This window comes from Triplophysa rosa, linkage group LG11 (assembly GCF_024868665.1).
Source record: "Triplophysa rosa linkage group LG11, Trosa_1v2, whole genome shotgun sequence".
Lineage (NCBI taxonomy): Eukaryota > Metazoa > Chordata > Actinopteri > Cypriniformes > Nemacheilidae > Triplophysa > Triplophysa rosa.
The window spans coordinates 4098573-4126463 of NC_079900.1; the positions used below are offsets into that span (position 1 = coordinate 4098573).

General features: G+C 37.1%; 4 protein-coding genes across 4 annotated transcripts; 2 read left to right on the top strand and 2 right to left on the bottom strand.

The window, feature by feature from the left end:
• The first annotated feature begins 3315 nt into the window (after window positions 1-3315).
• Window positions 3316-5809, top strand: ccdc137 (coiled-coil domain containing 137). The gene is made up of 6 exons (XM_057346393.1): window positions 3316-3451; window positions 3796-3920; window positions 4350-4578; window positions 4706-4785; window positions 4892-4971; window positions 5059-5809. The coding sequence occupies exons 1-6, from the start codon at window positions 3408-3410 to the stop codon at window positions 5230-5232; spliced, it is 732 nt and encodes a 243-aa protein (XP_057202376.1). The 5' UTR covers window positions 3316-3407; the 3' UTR covers window positions 5233-5809.
• Window positions 5810-6115: 306 nt separating this feature from the next.
• On the top strand, window positions 6116-10496 carry btbd17b (BTB (POZ) domain containing 17b). The gene is made up of 3 exons (XM_057346131.1): window positions 6116-6292; window positions 7277-7556; window positions 8615-10496. Exons 1-3 carry the CDS (start codon window positions 6214-6216, stop codon window positions 9684-9686), a joined length of 1431 nt encoding a protein of 476 aa, XP_057202114.1. The 5' UTR covers window positions 6116-6213; the 3' UTR covers window positions 9687-10496.
• Window positions 10497-16227: 5731 nt separating this feature from the next.
• kcnj2b (potassium inwardly rectifying channel subfamily J member 2b) lies at window positions 16228-17538 on the bottom strand. Its single transcript, XM_057346037.1, has one exon. The coding sequence runs from the start codon at window positions 17536-17538 to the stop codon at window positions 16228-16230; it is 1311 nt and encodes a 436-aa protein (XP_057202020.1).
• Window positions 17539-24801: 7263 nt separating this feature from the next.
• LOC130561248 (ecto-ADP-ribosyltransferase 5-like) lies at window positions 24802-26926 on the bottom strand. Its single transcript, XM_057345451.1, has 3 exons — window positions 26896-26926; window positions 25747-25841; window positions 24802-25668 (listed from the first exon to the last, which is right to left on the bottom strand). Exons 1-3 carry the CDS (start codon window positions 26924-26926, stop codon window positions 24802-24804), a joined length of 993 nt encoding a protein of 330 aa, XP_057201434.1.
• Window positions 26927-27891: the final 965 nt, after the last annotated feature.

A 27891-nucleotide genomic window follows, 5' to 3' on the forward strand; every position in this document is an offset into this window, starting at 1 on the left:
AAACGCTTAAGTCGCGTTTGGTGTGAACCCAGTGTAAACACCTCAAAAGTTTATTTTTGACCCAACAAAGGGTTGAAACAACCCAGCATAGTTCATTGATAAACACACGGTTGGGTTGAAATGAACCTGTGTATGAGGAAACGTTTTAATGACAGTGTACAGTATATAATTTGACTTCAAAGATTAAATAACCGGTGATGTGTGAAAGTGAAATCCACCCAAACTCAGAATTTCATTTAACTGATGGATGTTTTTCTGTCAGCAGTTGGTTTTGACGGGTCCCAAACAGGGAATAGTGGACATGAGACTCTGGCTAAGACAGCCTGGCTCCAGAGCTTCTGCACCATCTGTATGAAACCTGGAATGTGAATGTGAGCACATGTGTAAAAGTGTAAGGACACACACAGAGGTATCATTTCTCTGAGACCTCACACGGTGACGACAACTATTTATTGCTAATAACTTTCCTGGTGCCAATGAATATTCTGAAAAAAGCAGCGGTGAGACTGCAGCATATTATAGCGGCTTCCTATGTTTGGTAATGAACCACCTCCTGGTAAATACAATTTATATCACATTTACATTCAACACAAACGGACAATATACACATAAACACATTGGCTGTATTTAAAAGAAAATGCCATCTTTTTAACCTTTCCGGAAGAACACAGTTTGGGAGATAATATGGTTGTGCGTTGGATTGCAGACAGTCTTTCAGGTTTTGCATCAGCGGCCCATTTTAGGCCCGTATCTGGAGGCTTCGTTCAGAGCCCTGACTCGTCCTGTGCTTTCTTTCACCACAAATCCCTTCCCTAGCATCTGCAAATATTAGCTCAAGATTATTTTAAGAAATGAAATCATTTTATGAATTAAGGGACGCCACGGGCCAAGATAAAGAATCCATTTAAATGAAGTTGCAAGCACGCAGGAATATTTATTATTTGCACAGCAAGCAAAACTGACTCGGTTGAAGCATTCCTGTGGATGTCTATATTCAGAGAGGACGTGGAGAGATTTGAAAGCTGAATCTAAAAAGAAAGACAAAAGAGAAAGACGTTGCCGAAACCTTCTGGAATGAACTTTACAGCTTGGAGGATGCATACTAAGAGACAACAGTTTGTGTCAAGTGAATCAAAGCTGATAGCTAACGCTAAATATAAGTGCCCTTAGAAAAAAACAGGTATACTTCAAGTTTATTTAGTTAATAAGACAAAGTACAAGTATATTTTTAAGTGGGGTGTAACAATATGCCGGTATTGACAAAAACTGCAGTGATATTAAAAACCACAATTATCATTATTGTTGCACATTCTTTCATAAATCCTTTAGGCCACGATATCGTGTGTGAAAATTGAATGTCGTGACAGCCCAACGTTATGTACTTTCCTAGTACTAGTTCTACTTAAACCTTTTCAGTACTTGAAACTTATTTGACCCACTTTTTAGTTTATAAATCTGTACTTTTGAGTATACTTTAAGTGTAGCAGAGTACACAACTAGTTTCTAAAAAGTACATAAAAAGTAGACTCAAAGTAGTTTTATTTAAAAGAGTTATACTGATCAAATCTTTCTAAGAGTGGCCATAAACATTTGCTTTGACACTAGCTTGCTTAAATGCTAGCCTATGCCTAATGTTGCATATGATCTTATTCATAAACTCCAAACGGCGTATGAATTGAATTTGTGAAGTGATGTTGTTATTTAGGGATGACTAGCCCATGTTAGAATCTTATTTTATTTTGCTGAAGGTTTATTTCCAGACTGTCCCAGCAGTGATGCTGAGCTGGCAATAAATATCCCACGCGTCTGCTTTGGATAAGATAAGCTCATAGACAAAGCTACCTCACATTTTCTGGAGGTATTGTGGATTTAGTGACTCACGGTGTCAACGCTGACTCGGTATGTCTGTCAGTAACTCTGACTCAATGGAGTAAAGTGGCCAAACACTGTAATCACGGAAGGTCAGTTTTGGACCAAGCACACATTATAACGGTAAAATCGGAATTGTTGTGATCTTTCAGGTTTTCCAGAACTCCAAACCTCCTAAACACAGAGGTGCAGTTCAGGATGAACTTGTCTTTGGCACAAACGTTACATCACCGACAGAAGAAAGTGGAGAAGGTGAAGGCAGCAGGTACACATAACAATGAGTCACATATGTTGTGAATGTGCTTTAGGTCTGATGTTTCAAACCATCCACCGGTGTGTCCAAATACACCAGCACCTAGACATATCACTGTCACAAGTGCTCCGCCAGTCGTAAAAACTCCTTCCAAACTTGGATTAGCTTGGGTGAAACCTGATGACCTCTCATGGTGTGTGTTTCCCCTTCCTCACTGACGCTTCCCAGCATGCCCCCTGGAATGAGCCCCTCTCGGGAGGGGGTAAGGAGGTGCCATAAATTACTTTGTCTAGAAGTGTAGAATACTGTCATTCATATTTAGGTGTCTTTACATGTTGAAGCCTTTGTTGCTTCGCCGCTTCATGTTTTTAACTCAACCCTTGTGAAAAACGTCCGTTTCACGTTGGAAAAACATGCGGTTAAATGAAGATCTGCAAACGTACAGTATAAAATACAGCATATTTAGGGAACAAGCGTTTAAACAGGTGACAAAGAGGCTGCTATGTGGATGGGTCACTGTGTGTACCTGGGAGTGGAGCTTTCTGAGGAAACGGTGAGTCAGGGCCTTCTCAATGTGTCAACAATCTTTCTCTTTGCTTTCTGGACTCAAAGGCCGTGTTGTTCCTTTAGGTGGAGACTGAGGGTCATCCGGGTGTCCCCAGCTTCTGGAAAAGTTTGGTCAGCTGATTTTGGGAGTATTGAGTATGTAGGCTTTAGAAAACTGATCATTGGCTAATATGACTTGACCTGCTAATGTATAAAATGTAATTATATTTTAAATGATAATGTAAGTGTTCTACATCTTTTTTAAATATATTCATAAATATACACATTTTATTTATTTCATGTTCTTTTATTTTTATATACATATTCATAATAAATATTGTTACATTTTAAAATATTTAATAATATTTTAAGAACATTTTGAAATACCTTTAATAATAATGCAAAATGCATGTTTATGCCTCTAAATCTTTTAAATTCGCCCATGCGTGCTGGTCAAGATTATGAACCTTTGCATTTGTGCATTTGCAATGTCCTGCAAAGGAAATGAATAAGGACGTGTTTGATTTAAAGTACAATACAAAAAAGTCCTTATATTTGTATTTTTTGACTGGACTACAGCGCAAATAGTCGAATTGAAGGTGTTGTGCCAATGTTCTGCCGACAGGCGGCAGTAACGCGCTGATGTTCTGCGCTCACCGTGCAGCAGCAGAAGAAGAATAACAGACCACATGAGTTTACAACAAACAGGAGAAACGTTGTTTAAATATAAAACTACACAATGAAAACAGACAAACAACAAAAGCAACAGAAGCAAGAGAAGAGGTAAGAGGTTTAGGGCAATCTAGTTTATTAAAGTACGATTTTAATACACCGAGATACTGTTGTTAAACTGATGAAGGAAGGAAAACATGCTAAGTAACGTTAACTACTGTGGGCACTCAGTATCATGCTGTTTGTACTCGTGAGCATTAAGAACATAGTAAAGGTTATTTGAAATATTATACCTTTTTAATATGATTATATTCTGATTTAGTTGACCTTCTTGGGTAACCGTATGTGAAGTTTTCTTTTACTGTCTAACATGGTGAGAAACATCATTCTGACACGGCTGTCAACTGCAATGACATTTGTATATCAATGTTAAAATGCCTTGTGTTTTATTACAGGAAGAAGTCAAAAGACCATGTTAACCCAGCATCAGATGACCACCTCCAGCAGATCCCCCAACGCTTGCGAGAAATCATGAAGAGTAAAGAGATGATGAAAATGGGCTCACGACATAGGAAAAAAGGTGCTAAAACAATTCTTTTACATTTAAAATACAATATGGGATATAAGAGCTTTAGTACAGTGTCTCCGATACTTCTGTGTTAATCATATTTTTATGTTGGATTGATGATTAAGCTGTTGAAATGTATTAATAGTAAATGGAGAGTTGGTTTAATATAGACAAATGTTTAAGTATTCAATAAAGAAAATGCATAAATAAATATTAAAAAATGGGTGAAAAAATGGTCCTGCACACACCCAGACAGATTGAGGGTACAATGCTTATCTATTGTTCTGTAGTATGCATTACACAAACAACACCCCGCTATTGTCTGGGTTCTGTCTGCATACTCTATTTGTGGGTCACTAACTGAAGGACATGGCCAGAGGCGAGGACAACACACATGGTAGCATCATGATGTTTGCTCATATCATGCCTGTATTATTTTAGCCTCTAAGCCAAAACCAGGAGAGCAAGGAGATATTCCAGTTCCACACTTCCGCAAAAGGAAAGGGGAGTCAAAGAAAGCTTACGTCCACCGCATGACCCAGGAAAGCGAGCATGTTCTCTTCCTCACCAACAACCAGATAGACCGAAAGCCAGAGATAGAGAAACCAGAGAAGGAGCTGAAGAAACATGAAAAACAGACAGAGGAAGAAAAAACTACGAAAAGGAGAGCGTAAGTTATATCTGTGTTATTGCTTCATTTATATACGCTTGTAACGTAAAAATGGACTTAAATTGACTTTTGTTTATTGTAAGTGGTGCAGATAAACACACAAACAATTTGCTCTTTTTCTATTTAGGTGCAGTAGAGCAAAACTACAGCAAGAAAAGAAAAAGTTAGCTCAGCGGGAGAAGCGTGAAGAGGAAGAGATGTTTACAGGTTTGTATTAGTTTCACTGGATCAAATTCCGCAGAGCAAATAGAAATATACAGAAAAATGGAAATATACAGAGACATACTGAGCTTGATTTGTATTTCTCCTAAAGATGAAGTCCAGTTTGGAGAGGTTGCCATGGCACCACCGTCACTGATAGTGAAACCAAAGAAAGCCACAGTCAAACCTCAGGTAACTGTTTCTCAAATATCTGTCCTGGCATTTTGGCATTATGGCCTTTAATGTTTTAAACAATTCTCATCCTGATGACACCTCCAGGGGGCGTACAAAGGTCTTCTTCTGAACTCCCTCCTGGGTCACAGTCCCGTGTCTGTGACTGAACCCTCTATGGCGAGGAAGAGAATAATGGAGGAAGAGAGAGAAAGAGTAGTGCAGCTGTACAGACAGATGAAAAAGAAACGGATGGATAAAAATGAGAAGGACAGGCGGTGAACATTTACACACGATGATGTAGTGTTTTTATTATATCGTGTATATTGTGTACTTTTTTTGCTACCTTTGCTGTATTAATGCATTTTCTCAAATATATTTGTGGCAAGTAGACAAAATGAGTGTTTTTTTTTATCTAAAAGGTTTCAATCTTTTAATCTCTGGAATACAATGTAAGATTCTTGTACATAAGGGCTAAGCAGGACCGTGGGTGTGCGAGCCGAAAATATAAAGTTCACACTTTTTCTGTTATGCGCAGTATGTTCACACACACTTGGTCCCTTAAAACTGTGTATGACTCATAATCCAAACATGACATAAAACTAATAAAGGTTTCAGTGAAACATTTTTTTAATATAAGTTAATATATTTGTCAAATGATTATGCACAATTTAAAGAAACGTTATATAAATATAAAAAAATCAAATGAATGCAAAAATGATCAGTAAATGTTTATAGTTTTAAAAACATGTTAAGTGATGTACACCAACATCAATTCTAGTGTTTACAGTCATGCTTTGTTGTTATTTCACACCAATGTTAACAAAAAGCTTTGTTATGACTAAGCCCAATAGTATCCTTTCCCTTTAATTCATTTTCTAATGTAATTTTATTAAATTATGTAGAATGTGTGTTTCTCTTCTCTTCACATGCCTTACTCATTAGAAATATATTTTGTGTGAGACAGCTTAGTGCAATAATGTTCGCCTCGTTTATACCCAAAAGAAGATACCCAAAGAAAAGAGAGAATGTGTAGGCAGCATCCCACTTCACTCCAAACACAGATCGATATCATGTAACATTGAAAGAGAAGAAATTCTCCATCAAAGCCGTCGTCATAGCAACGGCCCAGCCGGATTCCACCAATCAATGAGGCAGAGAGATGCTCAGCGTCCTACATAAAGACTGTGGGACAGGGAGACAGGGCATCGCATACCCAACCGCAAAGTAGATAGAAGTAAAAAAGGCAATACAGGACGAAACATGGTGAATTTGTTCGGCGTGATCTGTCTGACGGACCTCTGTGTTGTGTTTTGTTTTCTGATGGTGTCAGTGAATGGAGGTAAGATCATGTTTTTGTTCTTGTTTGTTTGTTGGAGTGTGTGCAGGCATCTTGCTTCCAGCGTAACATCTTATTGTGTTATGCAGAAAGCAAAAACTTCCTCAGTGTTAAATTTCATGCTGTAAATGATAAACTGGCTGTTTTTGATTTAATATTGGTGTACGAGAGTAGATACCTCCAGTATATTTTAGAAATCTTGTTCTACGGCAAAGCTTGGGAATGATTCATTTTGCCAATAAGATCACAAACCTATCCCGAGCTGAATACCTCCTGCTAAGCCACCAAGATTTGCTTTAGATGGAAAAAAACGTATTGTAACAGTTCATCTTTCATAAAGATGCAGAAGCTTTCAAAAGACTGAAGTGATGAAGCCGGTGCATGAATACACATGTGACATGGCTTAAAGAGCAGCAGTCAGTGGCTTTCACTAACAAGATCTTTCTTCTTGCATCTGTCCTAATGAATTTTGTATTCAAGCTTGTCATTTTTTTCTTTTCCTTCTTTCATATGACAGAATGAAGCCTGAACCGAGAATCTTTTCATGCTGAAAGTGCCTCTGGGAGCTGAAACAGCATTGCTTTTCAAGCCACAATTTTTTATTCCCAAAAAGATAAAGAAGGAAAAGCTAAACCTAAAACATATTTATATTGGTTTATTAGTTCTGTAATAATTATATTTTACTATACATATGGTCAACACATCTGCGTTCTTGGTTTGAGCTCAGGGAACACACATAATGAAAAGAGGCATACCTTGAATGTAATTTGATTTGTGTAAAGCCACTGGATAAATGAAAATATTTAAATATTTTATTCTTCAAGGATATTTTTTAAAATACAACTCTAATAAAATTTGAATTATGCACATAAAATAGCATATTGTAAAAATAGTTTTTCTTGTTTTTGAATATGTAAAACTCTTTCTGCTCCTCATGTCATGTCGAGTGATCCTGTTCCTCTCTTAAATATTGCACGTGTCCTGTAGCTGCATCGAAGCAGGAGACGGTTCTGGAGATCAGCTCTGCAACCATCAACCATTCAATGGCGCTGGTGCAGCGCATGGAGGCCCTGCTGACCCACGGGAACGGCAGTGACGTCACTTTACGTGTTCAGACGACAGACGAGGTGAAAGTCATCCAGGTCCACTCGCTGGTGTTGACCCTCCAGAGCGACGTGTTTGAAGAGCTGCTTCAGACACGTAACTCAAGTGCTCTGGTTCTCAGAGAGTCTGCCGAGTGTGCAAATGTCTTTGACAAGTTCATCAGGTGTGTATATAACGAAGCAAATTCTTATGGTTTCTAGTACAAATGCCATTATAAACCATCAGCTGTTTACCATTAATCCTATTCCAAAATTACTTTATGTAGTGTGTTTTGAGTCTTATTCTAGTGGTGTTGTGTTGGTTCCTGTCCACCAGGTAACATCCCAATAAAGAACCCAACACATTACCAGTGCAGAGTCCTATAGAGGCCATTATAGCTTCCATTAAAACCAATACAATTCCTGTTATAACCATTGAATCCATTATAATATATAAGAAGGTTTTTATTTTTAGCAGATTTACACCTGTGCATTTCCACTGATAAATATGAGGCTTTGCCAGTGTCGTGTTACACATTATCCTCATTTCTTAGGTTATGAAGCTAAAACTATAGGTAAAATACAATTCAGGCTAAACCTGCCACATTTTCCATTGTGCATTGTCCATAGATAAATAAATATAGAAATAAACTTTAAATAAATTTGTCTATGTTTTACCCAACGCATGTGGAAAACAACCCAACGTTTTCTAGTGTTATTTAGGTAATGAAAAAAAGTGATGGACTGAATCAACCCATGTTTGGGTAAAACATGGACAAACCCAACTGCTGGGTTTAAATGTTGAGTTGTTTCAACCCATGGTTGGTCAAATTAGGCCTTTTACTTGGTTATTTTAAATCCCCAAATTTGTCCATATTGTACCCAACCATGGATTTGAATTAACCCGAGAAAATGTTTTAGATGCTCAAACTGATTTTGCCAAGTGACGCATACATAAATTGTTGACCCTGGAACAACTTTTTTGTAACATTTTTTGTAAAAAAAAAAAAAGCCTATACCCACACCTAACACTAACCATACAGTAACTTATCTCTGATGAAGAGCAATGGAGTATAAGCCCCTAACCCTGGTTGTAAGCTTAAACATGAATTGGAGACTTTTCCCTCAATTCCAATTGGTTGATTAAAATGTTGTCCCAGGGTCAACAATGATGTCGCATCTCTCACTTGGCAAAATTAGGAAAGCCTGCTGAGTTTTACATTCTGGCTATTTCTCTGTCCAGGTATTTATACTGTGGCGACATCACAGTGCGTCTGAACCAGGCCATCGCTTTACACAAGCTTGCCAGCAAGTACCACGTATGGGACCTTCAACAGGGCCTCACCCAATACATGACCCAACACCTATCAAGTGATTCCCCTTCAGGTCATGTGGTTGGCTGGTACCAGTACGCCATGCAGATCGGGGACGTGGCTCTACAAAACAGCTGTCTGCAGTACCTCTCCTGGAATCTTTCATCCGTTCTTCAAAGTGCAGAGTGGAGTTCTGTCGGAGAGGAACTATTGCTCAGTTTGCTGCAGCGTTCAGATCTGGTCCTTCAGAGCGAACTGGAGCTTTACGAAGCTTTGGAGACCTGGATCAACCAGAACCAGCCTTCAACTGCAACAGCCGAGAACGCGCTCAAAGCGATACGTTATGCAATGATATCGCCCCAGCATTTGTTCCACATTCAGAAGAAGTCATCGCTGATGGTGAAGTATTACGAATCGGTGCGCAACATGCTCTTCCTGGCCTTCCAATTCCACGCAGCCTCACCCGTGCAGCTGGCAAAGTACTTTGTCGTCAACTGCAGCCTCTTTACGCCACGTAACTACCTGTCACCCGCATGGGGCTCCCCGTGGGTGATAAACAACCCTACGCGAGATGACCGTAGCTTCAGTTTCCAGACTCAGCTCGGACCAAGCGGCCATGACGCCAACAAACGCGTGACGTGGAACGCACTCTTCTCGCCACGGTGGCTTCCACTGAGCGTGAGATCAACTTACCCCGAGAGATCGATGCAGCCCACTCGTACTGACGGGGGACGTCCACGCATCATCGTCACACCCGCTACCTCGAGTCCGGACTTTGCCGGCGTAAGCTTTCAGAAGACGGTCATCGTATCGGCCCGGAAGCAGGGGAAGGTGGTCGTCCGTCACGTCTACAACTTCCACCAGAGCACAGAGGAGGTGGGCGACTTTCTGTTAGATGCCGACCTGCAGCGAAGAACGTCAGAATACCTCATAGATAGCTCGCTGTACTTGCATATTATAGTAAAGCCGCTCTACCACAGCCTGATAGTAGCAAAAAAATGAGTCTGGTTTTAGTTTAGGTGAATCCTGAAGCCCCCACACCGAGAGTTTCAGACCTCCTGCTTTCAATCTCTTGATTTGAAGTTTCCTTTGAATCACTCTGTGACAAATGTTTGGCTCTGCATGATATCTTTTTCTTTTAGAAGTGTTTTCTTCAGTTGGTTCTTATTTTGTTTATCTTTACCTAGCAGTAAAAAATCTTTGCCGAAGTATAAAGGTCTAGTATGAAATTTAGTGGCAGCTAGTGGTGAGGTTGAGAATTGCAACCAAAGGCTCACTCCACCCATCCTCCACCTTTTGAAGCACTACGGTGGCTGACACAGGACAAAGACGTTGTCATGTTTTTGCTTCTTTGCTGAAGGAGAAAACGCATTTACGAAACACGCTCTGTAGAGCAGTTTGTCCGTTTAGGGCTACTGTAGAAACAACATGGCGACTTCCATGTAAGGGGACCCGCGGTGTATGTAGACAGAAATAACTCATTCTAAGGTAATAAAAACAACGCTTCATAATGAAAGGTCTTTATACACCTCTGAAGACATACAGTAGTTATGTATATTATATTGCATTTCTGTCAATAGATCCTCCAAAAAATTACACACTGGACCTTTAAAGTCAGTTTAATTCAATATTGTTGAATTTTGTATTGCTATGACTCAAAATGATTTTAATGCCTCCAAAAATAAATAAAACATTTTTACGCAACTGTACTTTATGATGAATGCATCTTTACACATGTTGTCTTAGCTTGCAATGTTTGAGTTCACTTATGCTTATATTTATTGCAATCTTACAAGTCATTAAAATTGAATTTCCTGAAATCATGAATGACTGAGTTTCTTTATTACCATAAATAGTTGTGTTTTATTCATCGGTGTCATGTTTTCAGCAACATAAAGCATTATTGTTCACCCTCATGTCGTTTAAAACCTGTATATGACTCTTTCTTCTGTGGAACATCCAAAGAAGAAATGTCTCGGTGGTTTTGTGTTCACGCAGTACAATGGAAGGCAAGTGTTGCTTGGTTACCAACATTCTTCAAAATATCTGTTGTGTTCTGCATAAGAAAGAAAGTTACACAGGTTTGAAATGACATGGAGGTGAGTAAAGTTTTCATTCTGGAATGAATTTCTTTAATGGAAACTGCTTTATGTAATCGTTATTCAGTCAATGTCCCTCACTCAGAGAGTGTCGGTCCATAGAGCCTAGAGAGAAAATCAGATGCATGATCAATTTAAATGTCAAGGTAAAAGTGAGAAACATACTGATGCAAATCCTTAAACTCATTTGGTTTTTAGCTGAAACCCATCATGCGCTGCTATAAATTCTGCTCTATAATAAACTGGTTGTCATTGTTTGACCTGCAGGGCTTGGAAGAGATGGGATAATCTCACAAACACATTCATCAAAAAATATGATGAGATGAAATGTACTTGATCTGATACTGCACTGTTTAATCTGTTGACTGAAACAGCTGGTTCATTTTACCTCTTGTCATTTTTCTAAGCGTTTGGATTATGAACAGGCCCGGATTAAGAATTCAGAGGCCCCTGGGCACAATTGTTTTATGGGTCCCCCCTTACACACACTCATGCACACAATAAAGTTTTAAATTAGCCTATAGGGTACTGTGTATAAACACCTCTATCTTTTACAGGATTACATTGACAATTTACAAACTATGATCACAACCTGAAGGACAATATCAACACATGTACACATCCTCCATCATACAGGATTTACACCTCATGATTGCAACAATGCTTTTCTGGACCAGCAACAACAATATTAAGACATTTCCCAGCATACTGTATGCAAGCAGCACACATACCACACCTCTATCAATTCAGTTCTATCAGATTCTTCCATAATTCACACACAAACAGGATTTACAAAACTGTTCTTAAGAGAAAATATAAGAACTTCCTTAAGATAAATTACAGAAAGTTCTTGAGAATATTCTTAATTGCAATTTTCAAATATTTTCATCTTCATTTTTCTAAGAATAAATGGGCAGTCTTTGTCAATGATTATACTACAAGAGTAATTTGTCTATTTGTTAAACTTTATTTGTATAACAAGCACCTTGCGACTCATGTTCTTATTTAAGATGTAATGTACAGTAAACGGCATTAACGAGTATTATAAGTATACTTCTTTAGCCTATATATTACGACATCATCATATTTGTGCATATGTAAACATTTTGCAATGTATGTAAAAGCACTGAGGATTATCTAATAATGAAGGCTTAATATTGGTAAAGTAGGGCAGTTACTGATCAACATTATATCAATATAAAATAATTCATAATTGGCAAGGAAACACCACCAAATACATGTAAAAAAACGCTTACCTTTTAAGATTTAAGACAGCCGCGAGAGTAGATCAACTCATTAGGCTATATTTGCAACAATAAATCCGTTTTCATTGACATACTGTGTTTTCAGTTTCTGTTGTCAGTTCATGACGCGACATCACCTAACAACTCACAATAAAAAGCGGTGATTTCGGCTAAAGTTAAATGTTCTTTCACACATCCTCATGGTAACCATGTGCATATTTACTGATGAAATGTGTTCATGTTTATATATCCAAACAGTCGATAACAGTGACAGGTTGTTGGAAACGCTGTTTTGTACTCATTTTATTCACGAGTCACCTGTCGTACGGTGGTGCTTCTTCCTGCCACTCACTGTACAGAGTGACGCCGAGAGAAGGGATCCCTGCGCCGGGAAAGAGAGTCCTCGCGCTCGCGTGGCAGCACTGGCGACATTTTCCCTCTGAATGAAAACTAAGGTTATCCAAGAAGTGGATAGATTTGTCGCTATGTGCTTCTTCTGAACAAAAGCCGGTAGATGGCTCGTAAAAGTGATTAAATCTAAAGACAGATTTTCTCATTTAGAAACAATGTTATAGCGTAAACGCTGTTATGTGAAATTTTCTTCCCCTTGCCTGGGCCCCAAGCACGCATGGGCCCCTGGGCCTGTGCCCATAATGCCCATTGGATAATCCGGCCCTGATTATGAAGGCTTTGAACTATTGGTTTAAAAGTGAGGGTGAGTTTTCTATCAGACTGTACTCCTGCATAGAAATAAATCACAGTTGAAGCCAAGAATTTGCCCGTATATTTTCTCAAGTAGCTTGTCTTGAGACAAACTGGAATTATTCCTTATGCTATAGTATTCTTCATCAATAAACACTTTATTTCTTTTACATATGCATTCCTAGTAAAGACAGCATGTGTCTGGATGATGTGGAAAAATGCCTCGGGGTGAAATGAGACGTTCAGCAGAGCGAAATCAAATGCTGTCATTGCATCTCCTCCGCAATCGATGTCCTGCTTCACACAAACCGTGGTCGGGATTTAAATTAGTCAAGCCATCAGCTGTTGTCTGGATCATCATAATGACAACTTACTCGTTAATCAACATGAGAGAGAAGACATTCATTCATTTTAGCCGATGTCAACAAGACATGATGTCATTCTAGAACAGTATTCATTAGGATTATATAATTTATCAGATATTTTTTTAAACCCAACATATTGTAATGCATTTTATAAATCACACTGCAGGTTAATTTATTTTATACTTACAGTAACTTTTATTAAGATTGGCGATAGATTTTATTTTCCAGTAACATAAGATTTAATGGAAATAATCAAACCAAACTTTTAATATAAAAAACATATTGTTTCATGTTCAACCTTTTGAAGTAGTTTTTGAACAGGCTGCTTTTGCACAAATGTTATAGATTACAGTTTTTGTTTTTATTTTTAAAGAACAAAAATATAAAGATAAGGTTATAAAGCAACCCAGAAGATATCGGTGCGCTACTGTCAAACCCGCCAGCATTGAAAGTCATTATTGTTTGGGTTGTTCTATAATACATCAATGTCATACAAAAAATAATAAATAAATAAATAAATACAGTAGTCACATTTCTCTCTTTCCCCCTTAACATGTCTCTATATAAATATTAATCTTTCTTTTTTTTCAAAATAGCAGCAGATTTAACATTCTTGATTTTATTCTCTTTCTGGAACATACTGTATATCAAAACACATACTGTTATGGGCATGTCATTCTTAACATTTTACAAAGATGTACAGATTTACATCTCTTTGACTTTTCATGTTGTATGAATGCATGTTTCATCTGAACCCTGAGATGATGTTGACCAGCTCTAGGGCATGTACAGTATATAAATAAAAGTAATGGAGCAGCTTTACGTTTGCTTCAAGAAACCTCAAGTGCCCTGCATTAGCACAGATGTACAGCTACAATACTGATATCTTAGCACATCATAACCAACACAAGTTTGTTATGTACGTATATGTTTAAATAAACAGTGGCCCAACAAATCTGGACAGTGCAGTAACACTACATATATGAATTTCATTATTATATAACGGAATGCCAACACATGCTTTTCCCAAACTTTACATTTACTTTCAGATTGATTTCTATAGTTGCTTAGACTCAGTGTTGTAATGTAACAAAGTAAAAATACTTAAGTGCTGTACTTAAGTATTTTTTGGGAGTATCTGTACTTTACTTGAGTCTTTATATTTCTGCAGACTTTCACTTTTACTCCACTACATTTCCTGAACAAAATGTATACTTTATTCTGTTACATTTCCCCTAAGCATGCTCGTTACTACAAAATAAAAGCATAGAAACTGAAATAGACAAGCAAAGATAAACAGCACATTTTTCAGTTTCAATGAATTATCACATGACTGGGTTGTTACTGTAAGGGAATTGCAAGGAAAGAAAGAAGTAAGGGCCAGACAGATTCGTTCTGATTTTGTTCCAAGTTGTTCTCTAAGAGGGATAATATTGGGGTGGGAGGTAACTATCCTTTTATAAAGTTATAAGTTATAAAGTAAAGTTATAAAGATGTGGTTTCTGAACTTGTATTTTTATAGTTTACCAATCTGGCAACATGTTGTTCCTGATCAAACTACTGAGCTTGAGAAGGAGCTTTTTCAAAGTTGTGCATTTCTATGTGAGCACCATTTTTTATCTTTACGCTTATTGTTTTTAACATTTTTATTAAAGACGTTTGCTTCAACTTTACTTTAAATATTTAAGTAGATTTAATATAAAAAGTACTTTTGATACCTAAGTACAATATTTATCTGATACTTTAAGACTTTTACTCAAGTCATATTCTAAAAGGTTACTTTCACTTCTACCAAAATAATTTTCTGGCAAGATATTTGTACTTTTACTCAAGTATTGCTTTTAGGTACTTTATACATCACTGCTTAGACTAGTAGTCTTTTGATTCAAACTTTTATGTGTAAAGCTTTTTACACAAGGAACACTTGTTTAATGCATTGTGTTATTGTATTTGTTGATTATTTTAATTTTATTATCTATATTAACTATATAATTCACTGTGAATATCTTAAATATTTTTGAGGGAGATGGCTTTTGTACAGTTAAGAGACCAGCTCTTTTACAGCCTGTTTTATTATATAAACCATGTTTTTCTGTTAAAATACAACACATTAGCCGTACTACTATTATTAAAATATATTAAAATCAAGGGTTATTTTCAACCCATGGTTAGGGCAAAAAGGGTGAAACCCAACTGGTTATAAATGAATGATGGGTTGTTTCAGCCCAAAATGCAGGGTAGTTTTAACTCATGGTTAAGTTAAATATGAACGTTTTCTAGGTTAATTTAACCCAACGGTTGGGTAGGTTTGTTCCGTTTTGACTCAACCATGAGTTAAAAATAACCCTGCATTTTTTAAAGTGCATGGAAATATGAAGGTTGGTTTTAATGTAAGCTTTTTTAAAATTGTCTTGCATTGTGACATCATTGTAATGAGTTTTAAACAATAATAACGTTTTTAGGGCTAAAACATTTCTTTTGCTTATCTCATTTTTATTACAGGCTCCAAATAAAAATGACTAGGCTATTATTTATGCATTTAGAGCGCTGCATCTTTAACTTGTCAACGTGATGTGAGCAGTTTTATCTTCTTTGGTGCACATCCCTGATAGCACACGTACAGTACATCTGGCAGACATCTATTTGATGCATTTTCATCTGCAAGACATCTGGCAGATGCTGTTTGTTCATCTCTGAGACGTCTGCTGTCAGATGTCATATAGACCTCTAGAAGATGTCTGTAAGATGTGTAGGATTTAGAATGGATGTCCAAAAGCTCTTTCTAAGATGTTTAGCAGATGTTTTTCAGAGAAGATGTTTTCCAGATCTTTAGCAGACATCTTACAGATGTACCTGTGCTATCTGGGATGAAGTTGCTTCTTACATGGACCGTTGCAAATAACTCAGTAACTGTATGAGGGCCAGTTTCAGTTAGTTGCTGCCTTAGAATACACCTGTCTAAGTCAGCAGTAAAACAGATCTTTAGATTTCGAAACAGAGCTTATATAGTCTATAATGTGTGCTACTCTTCAAAATAAAACAAAGTGCTGCTATGAGACACCATTTTAGTTATTTCTCCCAGCCTTTCATTTTATACAGCCTTTAGACCAAAGTCTTTATCATCATCCACAAGTCACATTTCAGGTTGTTGTCTTAAAGGTGTGAATTGTAAAGGTAAGGTATCCTGACTGGAAACGGTGACCACATCAACATTGGATCCCTTCAAGGCCACACTGTCTCTCCTAATGCTGCTCTGCTCCTCTTCATCATCATCTTCCTCTGAATCCTCTTTATCCATGAAGGCTACTTCATTCTCATAACAAAAAGAGTTCGAACTCGACCCAATGAACTTCTTTTCAGCCAAATCTCTAGCGTTGCACTGCGGAGTGCTGGGCACCTCATAGGTGTTCTCGAACCGTGAGTAGTCCACCTTGTAAATATTTTTCTCCTCGAAAAGAACCGGCTCAAACCGATGGCCCCACAAGATTTCGCTTGTCACGTACGAGCTGCGACACTGAGTGGTCATGGCGGTAGCCTCCACCATGCCTTCCAAAATGACAACTATTTCCAGCTCGGAACTTTCCAGTTCCTGTTTGCTCAGGTCGTAAAATGGACTGTCCTCATCAATCTCATGGACGATGGTAATTGGGGACACTAAAAATATACGGTCAATACCAGTGTCGAACCCAACATCGATGTCTATTTGATCCAGCGGGATGAACTCGCCCTCCGCAGTGGTGCGAGATTTGAGAAGGTGGGCTCGAACGTGGGCTTCCACCAGGTGGCTCTTCCGGAGGTTCCCCACTCTCCACATCAGACACAACTTGCCGTCCCGCATGGCTATGGTGGCATAATAACTGAACACAAGGGTTTCGTTTCGTTTCTTGGGCTTGGCCATCTTGGTCATGACTGCACCGATGATGAAAGCGTCAATAATGCATCCAAAAATGCTCTGGAAGACCACCATGAAGACAGCTAAGGGGCACTCCTCCGTCACGTAGCGATAACCGTATCCGATAGTCGTCTGCGTCTCCACGGAAAACAGGAACGCGGCCATGAAACTGTCCACGTTTGAAATGCATATCTGCTCTTGATTTTCCAAGTCGCCTGACCAAAGCGCGACGAGCCAGAAAATGACTCCAAAGAGAAGCCAAGACAGCAGGAAGGAGAGACAAAAGATGACCATCATCCAACGCCAGCGAATGTCAACGCACGTCGTGAAGATGTCGGCCAGGTAACGTTGACCTTTCTGTCTCATGTTGATAAACTGCACGTTGCAGCGTCCGTCCTTGTTTACGAAGCGGCTCTGCGTTGGATGTTCCGTGGGCACTTTGCCTCCCACTTTTCCATTACCGTAGCCATTTTGCATGGCGATGGGCGACAACTTCATACCGCCTTCCTCTGATGAAACTATGCTGTAGCGGTGGGCTCTTACACTTCCCATTACTTCTGTAGGACCTGGTTGAGACTCGTCTGCTTTTGAAAACAGTCTGAGTTTTTGGAGGACGCGTTGGAGGAACACTTTTGAACTCTCACATGGACCAACACACTAAGAAACAGTTTCCCGGAAGAAAAGCCAGTGACATAGGGGCTTATAAAATTGTTCCTCTTTCAATCAATCATTGGACCTTATCTTCAAAGCAGGGCTGTGGAAATTACAAAAAAATTACAAAAAAATTGATAATGAAAAAATGAGACAAAAAATCAAGCATATTGATTCACAAGCATGAAAAAGTGTCCACAAAAATCTTTTATGGATTATGAAATGTAAAAACAGGTTCAAAAGTGTAACTATCAATATACTTCCAGGAAAATTAGGCCATTCCTATTTTAAATGACATCAAATGTGATATCTCAAAAGTGTGATCTATAAGCACTAACATTGACCAGGTGATTTGCATCCATTTACCTTCAAGTAACCTTTAGAAAAATAAGAAACTTTGACAATTTGATGCATACTCTTTATTTTTATTTTAGCATGCAATGAGACAAGACTATTAGAAAAGCTTATTTAGTTTGGTCTGGTATAGATAGAGAACCATAGGCCGATGCGAATACATTACATAAATACATTCTGTAGAGGTTTCAGTTTAGTTGTGAAAAGATCAATACAATTATATCTGCTGTTTTGTGAATGCCATTAAATTGAACACTATATGTCAGTATGGCCCTTTAGAGATAACTCTTTAGGTGTACATATTTAAAATAATCTTATATATTGAATACTATTCATACTTTTATAAGGTATTGCATCTTAAATGTATAAATAATTTAAAAAAATGCCCTCTATTTCAATATTGTTTATGCAAGTTAAGTGTACATAAATAACTATCCATATAATATAACTTTAAAATGATAGATTTGGAAAACAAAACCCTTCACTAAAAACTGACGCATTACAAATAATAAACAAAAATATACAATTAGTTTTAATATTAAACAATATATAAATACATCAAGTTAATGTTTTGCAAACTATCTATATTAGTTCCAATGACATTTTCTTTTTGAATTATTAGTGAACACAAATTTCTCCACACAAAGACCTACCTTGTAGAGTTCAAGAATACCAGTCCTAAATCCGGTTCAGATCAGCACATTTCTGCAGACAAAAAGGTGTTTGAATAGAGATAGTTCAGCTAAACATGAAGGGGTTGATGGTGGTTTCGATCATCCCTCTGTGTGTTGACCAAAGCTCAAGCTGATCGATAAATACTTGACAAAATCCTCTGAATCTCCGCCCATGATGTTGGTCATCCAGTAAGGTCAGCACAGCATCCCTCAATCCCAGAGCCGTTGAGAGAGAGAGAGAGTCGCGACAACGGAAGTAAAAAAATGTCATGTGTCACGCGATTCATTGAGCCTTCAGATAGTTCCAGGAAATTATGTTTTCTCTATAAATGCTTCATTTCTTTCATTTTTTTATTCATTAAATGACTGATGTCTCTAAATGTGTTAAAAGTTCGTTACAATTTGTAAAATTTCTGTTTAAAAAAATCTGTTTTGCTGAAGCTCCGTGCGTTACTAGTAACATCCGGGAGCTATTGTGTTGCTCCATGAACCGCCATTGCTGTGAAAAAACTATTCCATTGGAGTTGACGCAACTCTCTCTCTCTCTCTCAATGGCTCTGCTCAGTGCTCAACCCAACCTGCCCTCATGATAACATGATGCTAAAAGAAATAAGAACATTTCATACAGGTGTAGAATATTATTACCCTTATTGTGGGGTTATCAGAAAAGACAAATATGTCTAAATACGTTTATTTAGAATGGGTATGCAAAAAAATTCTGATAGGCCTATTAAAATGTGCTAAAATTCATAAAGTCTGTAGCCTACTCTTGGAATTCTCTTGAAATTAGGTAGTTTGAATCGATACAGTACCTCGTCGTAAGTTACTCCGACTAATTCATTATTAAGATCCTGTTCAGTCATTCTCATTGTTCGATATACACTACAACGGCCACGCTCCACTGAGTCAACTCGCATTGCTTGATTCAGTTGACCAAACCTGTTCAGAATCTTTTACGGATTCGTTCGGTGATCTTACATGATTACATGTACACTGTAAAAAATGATTAAATAAGAAAAATAAGTTACCTTGTTGCCTTAAAATTTTAAGTTAGTTCAACTTAAAAATATTAGTTCACTTAATGAATTTGTTGCAAACTCGTTGTGTTGACTAATATTTTTAAGTTGAACTACCTTAAAATTTTAAGGCAACATGGTAACTTATTTTATTAAGTTGAAACAACAAAAAACAACAAATCATTTTTTACAGTGTAGGGGGCGATCAGTATCTTTAAGATCATCAACGCTGATTTCCTTTGTAAAAAAAGCCTAATGGGAGAATTTTCATTTTTGTCTGGAGTTCCCCGTTAACCCGCTGAGTGTGTCATGTAGTTGCCGTTACCTTTGTTTTTCGTCTGAGCAGTCCTGTACAGTCTGTTGCCAAATTGTTCTTGAAATGTTCATGCTGTCCATAAATATGGCCCGAGCGGATATACGTCACCTAATTCAGACCTCAACGGCGCTGTTTTAAATGGCTCTCGCTCTCTCTCTCTCTCTCTCTCTCTCTCTCTCTCTCTCTCTCTCTCTCTCTCTCTCTCTTTTTTTTTCGTTTAAACTCAAAACAGAATAAACAATAACAACCATAATATTTAATAGAAACAGTATAAGTAAAAAAAGAAAAACATGTTTGTACAATATTGTATAAAAATGAGACCGAGCAGGATTTTAAAGGAAGCAGTTCACATTTATCCAAATTCAAAGATAGACCGTTTTAATGGCTCTCACTAAATCCTTGGAGTTTCGAGTCTGACGTCACCACCCAAACGTGTTTTTTCATCAATTTTAATAATAATAGGTAGTTTAGATGGTTAGAGCAAGGTTAGGGTTAGGGTGGGGGTTAGGGTAAAGGTTTCGTAAGACTTGAAACACCAAAGATTTAGTCAAAACCAACAAGCCACGCCCACGGATCTGACTCGAAACACCAAGGATTAAGTGAGAGCAGTTTTAATGTCAATAAATACTTGTAATGTTTTAATGCTACAAAATTATTGTTTAAATGTTATTAAATCCAGACATTGCTTCCAGGTTTGTATTTAGAAAGTAAACATAACAGTTAGCAGTGAACAATAAATGAAACATCAAATAAATAATTTTTTATAAATATGAAAAATGTGAACACAAATAATTTAGGAATTTTATATTTAAAGCAAAATAACATACAAAACAACCACAGTAAAATGTTGAATAATTTCCACAAATTAAGTTTTAATTGTTTTGAGTCAAAAACACAAACTATATTTACAAAACACATCAACTGCAAGTAACAGTAAATAACGATCAACGAACATTCTTCTCCTTCTTCTTCTTCTTTCCTTTTAATGGCGGGTCGCAACCAACATGTTTAGGTGTATATCGCCACCTACGGTACTGGGGTGTCCCGGGTGTGTAACATCAGGGTTTTCAGTACTTCGGTGGATTATATAAAAAAATCAGATTTTCTAAACCTGTATTTTAAAGAAATTCATGCAACATCAGCTAACATTGGCGAGACATCAATATTGATCGTCAAAAATATATAAATCCGTCGTGTTTATTCATCTTTTTTGCGTAATTTTACGGGAGTCATATGCGTTGTGCTTGCATTGCACGTTAAAGGGGTCATATGGCGGAAATTCGTGTTTTTCTGTGTCTTTGGTGTGTTATAAGTTGCCCATGCATGTATTAGACACGTAAAATTGCACAAATTAAAGTGTTGGAACAAAAGATGCATTCTATCTAAAAGCAAATGCGAACCCAGACCTGCCTGAAACGCCTCGTGTAACCACACTCCGACGAATGTACGTCACTTCGTAACATGATTTGACTTAAGACCGCCCAAATCTAAACGCAAGTGAGGTGGGTGTACTTGTAAATCTCATTGTATCGTCACCGCCGCAGCCATGTCGCGGAGACGCTTTTTCGTTGCGAAAAGAAAGACTCTTTGTTTGCCCTGCCAAAAGATGAGACAACTAAAAACAAATGGTTACATTTTATTTACAACACTGTTACAGAAAAGTACAATCCGAATGTTCAAGTTTGTGCAGCGCATTTCACAGATGATTGCTTCATGAACCTGGGAGAGATCAAGGCCGGCTGTGCACGAAAGCTTTGGTTAAAAAGTGGGGCCATTCTAACCATTATAACTTCGCTGGCACTTCAGATTCGCAACCTGTAAGTATATTTTTATTGTAAAAGACTTTGTTACGGACTAACACGAGTTGAGTTTGTCGTGTGTTTGTGATCTGCAAATGCAGACACGCGCGCAACGTGAAAAAAGACAACATAAGTCCTAATAATCATTAATAATGTTCCCACTAGAGGCAACAAATGTCGTGTTTATAATGTCTTTTTATATTTATTATTTATTTTGGGTTTATTGTCTTTGTTGAGTCGCGACAAGACGTGGCGTAACACTGGTTGATCAAGAAAGGCCAAAGCGCTTATAATGTTACAATTCCCTGCTGTAATCCGAGCTTGTTTGTATCTCACACAAACTCTGTATGATGTATATGGTTGTTTGTTTATAGTCTTTATAACATCGTATATAAAAGGTAAAACAGTTAGCTATAGTTTTTAACTATTTAACATCATATTTTTTTTAATAAAACCTTACCAATCCTTTACATCGTGCTCAAGTTGCGCTGGCAAAGTTGATGTATCGGCTTGATCATCTTCATTTTCCGGGCTCGAATTGATATAAGGAAGTACCGATGACATTTTATCACCTGTCAGGAGAATTGCGTGGGAACATGATGTTCCGAATATGGTAAGAGGCGTTACATTTCAGTTACATTTCCATTCCACGCTTGCAGTATTCGACCAATCACCACGCACTGTTTTAAAATGAACTTGCTGTACATCTTTGTAATATTTTTAGCTGTGAAGTTGGCTCGATGAATCAGCGTTATACTTTACACAGCGAGTTCGCCAGTATGAACGCACATTGCGATCAGAAAGACTCACAAACAAATGACTCCTTTGAACCAATTCATTTACACATAATGTAAGAGATCAGTGAATCGTTCAAAGCTCAGTGAACTACAAGGGAACGTAGGGTGTGATTGAGCTTTGCTCATTTAGTTAGACTGGTTATTTATGGGCTAAAAAATCTTATAAAAAGGCTCATATTATAATTTTCAACTGTTCTGTTTGATTGAATAAATGTAATGCTTTATATAACTTATTAGTTGTCATTTCATAAATGTTTTTTAGAACGTTAATATAAGTGTTTTGTTAAGACACTTAAAGGGACATTAGGCCTACACGCAGGTTGCACAACCTCCGCCTCATTTTTAGCCAGGAAAAACCCTGCAGATGTATTTTTTCCCCATGTTTTTAATTTGGGAATTTATCTGTGTTTATTAAGCTTAGTTTTCCCCTGTCACTTTGACTGGGGGTGAAAAGTTGTGTGCTTTGAGGAGGAAGAAAAATAAGGGTTGCAGTAAAAGAAAAACGGCGCATAGTTGGGGCCCCCCTACATGGATTTGCCTAGGGCCCCCAAATCACTAAATCCGCCCCTGCCTATAGTAATCAAGTGGACTAAACTTGTTCAGAATGGTTTATTGATTCTTTCAGTGACGTTACATCATTATACCGGTAGATGGCGCTAAGTGAATATCTTTTAGATCATCAGTGCTGATCGCCTGTGGTAAAATAAGCATGTGGCATATTTTATCTACTTTTCTTTCGATGAGCACTACATACAAAACACAATGTAGATTTATTTATAATTATTCATGCAGCAATGAATAAACTGAAGATTTTTTCTGTGTCCTTAACAAAACACATCATGATTTTATTAAATCTTTGAACAATGAAGGTAGATATATCTGAGACATACTCGACTGAGGCCAATGCAGTTTTTGAGAATGTACACTTAGTCATCTGTTTGCGTCAAGATGGTTGCAAGCCACAGGTAGACTTGTTTATACGTTCACTTCACACCCTATGAATGTGTGACTTTAATCAAACAGAATATGTCAAAGAGCAGAGACTTCAGTTTACACCACTTGTTCAGTAAGTGTCTTACTTTGTTTCCAGTTGAAACGTTTTGTTGCGAGTGTCTCTGAATGACATAATGCATTAAAATGTTTGTATTACTGGTAATATTTGTAACTTTGTGCAAGCAATAACAAATAAGCTTGTGAACTCCCACGCTGGTTAAAAAACTGAATTTAAAGAGAAACCAAATAAAACCAGAGACGCATATTGTGTTACATATGCATCAAATTTATTGCATTGAATTCTGCATGTAAGCCATTCGCATTCATGTTCTTCTGAAGGTTAGGATAGTTCACCCAAAATATACATTCTGTCATCATTTATTCATGTCTCTGAAAACCTGTCTATGACTCTTTCTTCTGTGGAAAGCAAAACATGTTTAATTTTTTTGAAAATGTTTACAGAAAAGATCACATGTGTACAACATGTGTTTAACATAGGCAAAAAAACATGTGAAATGTGTGTTTTTGGAAAATTTTTGTGAGAATCCCATGTGAAACACATATAGGATAACATGTAAAAACCCACGGGATGATACAGTATGTGCAACATGTGAACAAATGTGGAGACATATCACCACATGTCGCACATGTTATCCCATGGGTTTCACATGGGATTCATACCAAAATGTTTTTTTAACCCAAAAAGTTAGAGGTTGCACAAAAATATCAATATTAATCAAATATCAATATCAAAAGCTGGAACAATGAAAGCAACACATTAACATGTAAAGAATGATAGGCTATAAGGCAGTTGTGAGAAACTATATACTCGAGGGCCGTGTCAAGTTTTTTAATTCAAGTGAAGGACTGTACCATTTTAATGAGCACACTTTTACGCTTTATAAAAAAAACTCAAATCTCTACCCTTCTGCATATTACTAGATTACTTTATCTTTTCTGGGATGAAACCACAAATGTATTGTGGGGTTCTGAAAAAACGAATATTCAAATGAATGAATCATTTGGCAAGGCCATCAGTTCTCATTTCATATCTGTTCTGAGTCATAGTATAAAATAATCTCAAGTGCATCGCATAGCATATCTATCACTATAAAATAATGCGTGTGTGTAAAACAAAGGCTTAAAGCAGATTGTGGTTTTTAAAAACGGCAGTTATTTTCTTATGAAATCAGACTTTCTGCCTTTCGGACAATACTAGTGAAATATTTTGCTGTCCATTCTTTGTTGAACAGCTCTACTCCGTTTTTCATAGCCATGCTTACTTTTCACAAAAAAACTGTTGTGCGGGTCAGATAAAAATGCTCTGGGGGATGTAATTCGCCCTCCTCTGATGTAATTGCGAGAAAGAGAAGGACATCTGCGATATGCCACCGCACAGTTTAAGTTACTTTTTATTCCAGAGCTGCTCAACGTGTACACAGTCTTACACCAGTCATCTTTCTGATCATTCCTGATATCAGTGATGATAAATTTCTCATACGGGGGAATCAGAACCTCTTTCTCAGCAGGATGCTGGGAGTAAATTGAAATATCAGCACCGTGACAAGTAAAGATTTCAAAACAATAAAGAGTTCCAAATTTCCTTGTTTCATTTTGATCAAGAGAGGAGGAGGTAAATGAGCCGAAACGAATCTCTTTGTTTAAAACAAGACTTTGTTTGAAACTAACTTTTGTGCCACGATATGTTAATTTGCATTCCTGTTGTGTTTTCTTTAGAATCTGTATCGCTTCTGTCAACCAAAAGTGAAGCGAGTACCATTTGAATGCCTGTAGACGGTATGCATGTTTTCCAGATCTAACAGCATTATTGAATTCATCATGTACTTTACTACCAGTGTACACATTAATGGCAATTGAATGGTTCCTTGTCAAGTCATCTTGTGGTTCCAAGTAATTTTCTTCACCGTCTCTCCAAGCTTTTTTAAAGCCTGGTAGAGAGATTTCTCTATTTAGGTAACATGTCTGCACCTGGTCTGTCATGTGTCTTGAACAACCATCATACAGGTCATCCACTGAATCTGGTGCCATATCCAATGAATATGTCATTTCATCAGGCACATCCTGTAACATTGACACATCATCAGTAAGCATTCTTGTACAGTAATATACAAATCCAAAATTCAAGTAGGCCTAGTTTACCTGTCCTAGAGCAATGCCACAGGTGATAATGAGAATAAGAGCTGCAGTGATCAACATCATGATTGTCTGAGTCCTCAGATCCACCGATCCAAATTCTGTAGTATGAGAATAGAAAAGTGAAAAAAATGAAAAACAAATAAAATATTGTTTTAAATTGTCCTTTCAAAATCTTTCCAAAGTATAAAGTATAATACTTCTCCGGTAAGCTGTAGAAAAATATTCAGCCCTCTCCAACTCAAAATGTTTTCAATTCAAAAAGTGATACATTTATGAAACCTCAGTTAACCCAGACTAAAGGTTTAAAAGTCTGAAAATGAAGGAATTGTTGGTAGTTAAATAAATTAAGTCAGTGAACGTGGAAAAAATATATATAATATTTTATGTCTGTTTTTGGACATGGACATGTTTGTCCATTATGTCCATTATTGATATGAGTGTGAGTTTTTTAATTGACGCACAAGGGTAAGTATCATACTTTCACTGCATGTGTTGTTTACAATATTATAATGTGTAAAGTAACACACGCTCAGTAAATGTAACATTTAATTTTGTTTCCCGAATTGCCATAGAAATGTTTTGTTGTAACATGCATGGCACTTAAACACACAATATTCCAATTTGCATAATACATAAAATTGAAGGTACTGAACCACTGCTGCTTCTTCCACACTGGTAAACCGCACAGAGCCTAAATAAAAGTGCAACTAAACCACAATGATCTCTATCTGTCTTATTTCAGCAGATAGCTAACACTGATTTTACACATTCATCTTTAGTCAATGAACAAAAATAACCAACAGTCTACGATGATAAAAAAAAATGATTAAAATAAATAAAGCATTCAAAACATCACAAACTCAATAAGTCTCAATATTTACCTGTGATGGTAAATCTTCAGCAGCCTTGATCTTAGTCTGTCAGTCAAACACCAACTCTTCAGTAACTGTTCTCTTCTGTTTGTTTAATGCACTAACCTGAAAACAAGACCAACCTTATGTAGTGAGAAGAGTGGGCGTGGTGTCAGACCATGTGGAGGTGTTCATTTCGAAAGTTCACCTAAAATGTGTTATTAGTGTTCAACTTCTCTATAACTTTAATATACGATGAAGTCATTCTAAATGTCCCTTTGAAGCGGTCAGTTTTAATCACTTCGGTTTGGAACCACCATGATGGTGCTCATTCCGAAGTGTTTTTAGTGTTTGTGTAACATTGTGTAATATTAATATCTTTAATACATTAAATGGAAACCAGGTGGACAAAAGGTGCACAAAACAGTATCATTCTGTACTCCATGGGGCCTCATTTATAAAATGGATCGTAGAGTGTGCATACACAAAAACCCACGGCAACGTTTATATTAGGGATGCACCGATAGGATATTTTGGGCCTATACCGATTTTATCAAACAACTATCGGCCGATTCTGATACCGATATTGGTCAATTGCATACCGTACTATACAATAGATAGTTTTTCTGCATTCAATTAATTTTACTGAACATGAATTGGATCCATTTAACATTTTAAGAGAGGCACAAGTGTAAATGTGCCTAAATGTAAATGTTGATAAAAATACAATAAGACAACATGAAAATCTTCAAAGGGGATTTTTGCTATCCAATATTGCTTTTATTAAAAACATTAACTCAAATTTGACTCTAAATTTAACATTTCTTTAATAAATTTAACTAAAGTCTGTGCTGTTGCTATTTACATTAATTATTTTGCTCAGAGAAAAAAAAGAATATTCAGACATCCAACCCATTGCCTCAATGCAGTTAATTAATAAACTAGGGCCCTATGAAATCCGTTTTGTTTTTTTCTGAATTCCGTTTTATTTTTTCCCAAATTCCATTTTTGCCGTTTTTATTTTTCTGGATTCTGTTTTCTTTTCTTTTTTTTCTCTCTTTTTTTGTGGTGTACAACTCTGTTAATATGAACCAGTATCTTACATCTTATGTTTTTTTTATTTTATTATTCTAATTACATTGAATTACTAGTTTTGTACATTTTTAATAGCAGTTTTGTCATGTGGTTAACTGTATTTTAATTTTGATGAAGGACTTTAATTTTGACGGCTTGCCGCAGCTTCTCTCAAATGAAATGGTAAAATGCGCCTGAGGTAAACTCTTTAAGAGCAGCGCTG

Coding starts and splice junctions, on each gene's coding strand:
- LOC130561248 (XM_057345451.1), bottom strand. CDS start 26,926: ATGAGCACCATCATGGTGGTTCCAAACCGAA. Junction 25,842..26,895: donor CATGGTGGTTCCAAACCGAA/GTGATTAAAACT, acceptor CTCATACTACAG/AATTTGGATCGGTGGATCTG. Junction 25,669..25,746: donor GTGGCATTGCTCTAGGACAG/GTAAACTAGGCC, acceptor TCAATGTTACAG/GATGTGCCTGATGAAATGAC.
- ccdc137 (XM_057346393.1), top strand. CDS start 3,408: ATGAAAACAGACAAACAACAAAAGCAACAGAAGCAAGAGAAGAG. Junction 4,579..4,705: donor AAAACTACGAAAAGGAGAGC/GTAAGTTATATC, acceptor TTTTCTATTTAG/GTGCAGTAGAGCAAAACTAC. Junction 4,786..4,891: donor AGAGGAAGAGATGTTTACAG/GTTTGTATTAGT, acceptor TTTCTCCTAAAG/ATGAAGTCCAGTTTGGAGAG.
- kcnj2b (XM_057346037.1), bottom strand. CDS start 17,538: ATGGGAAGTGTAAGAGCCCACCGCTACAGCATAGTTTCATCAGAGGAA.
- btbd17b (XM_057346131.1), top strand. CDS start 6,214: ATGGTGAATTTGTTCGGCGTGATCTGTCTGACGGACCTCTGTGTTGTG. Junction 6,293..7,276: donor GATGGTGTCAGTGAATGGAG/GTAAGATCATGT, acceptor CGTGTCCTGTAG/CTGCATCGAAGCAGGAGACG. Junction 7,557..8,614: donor GTCTTTGACAAGTTCATCAG/GTGTGTATATAA, acceptor TTCTCTGTCCAG/GTATTTATACTGTGGCGACA.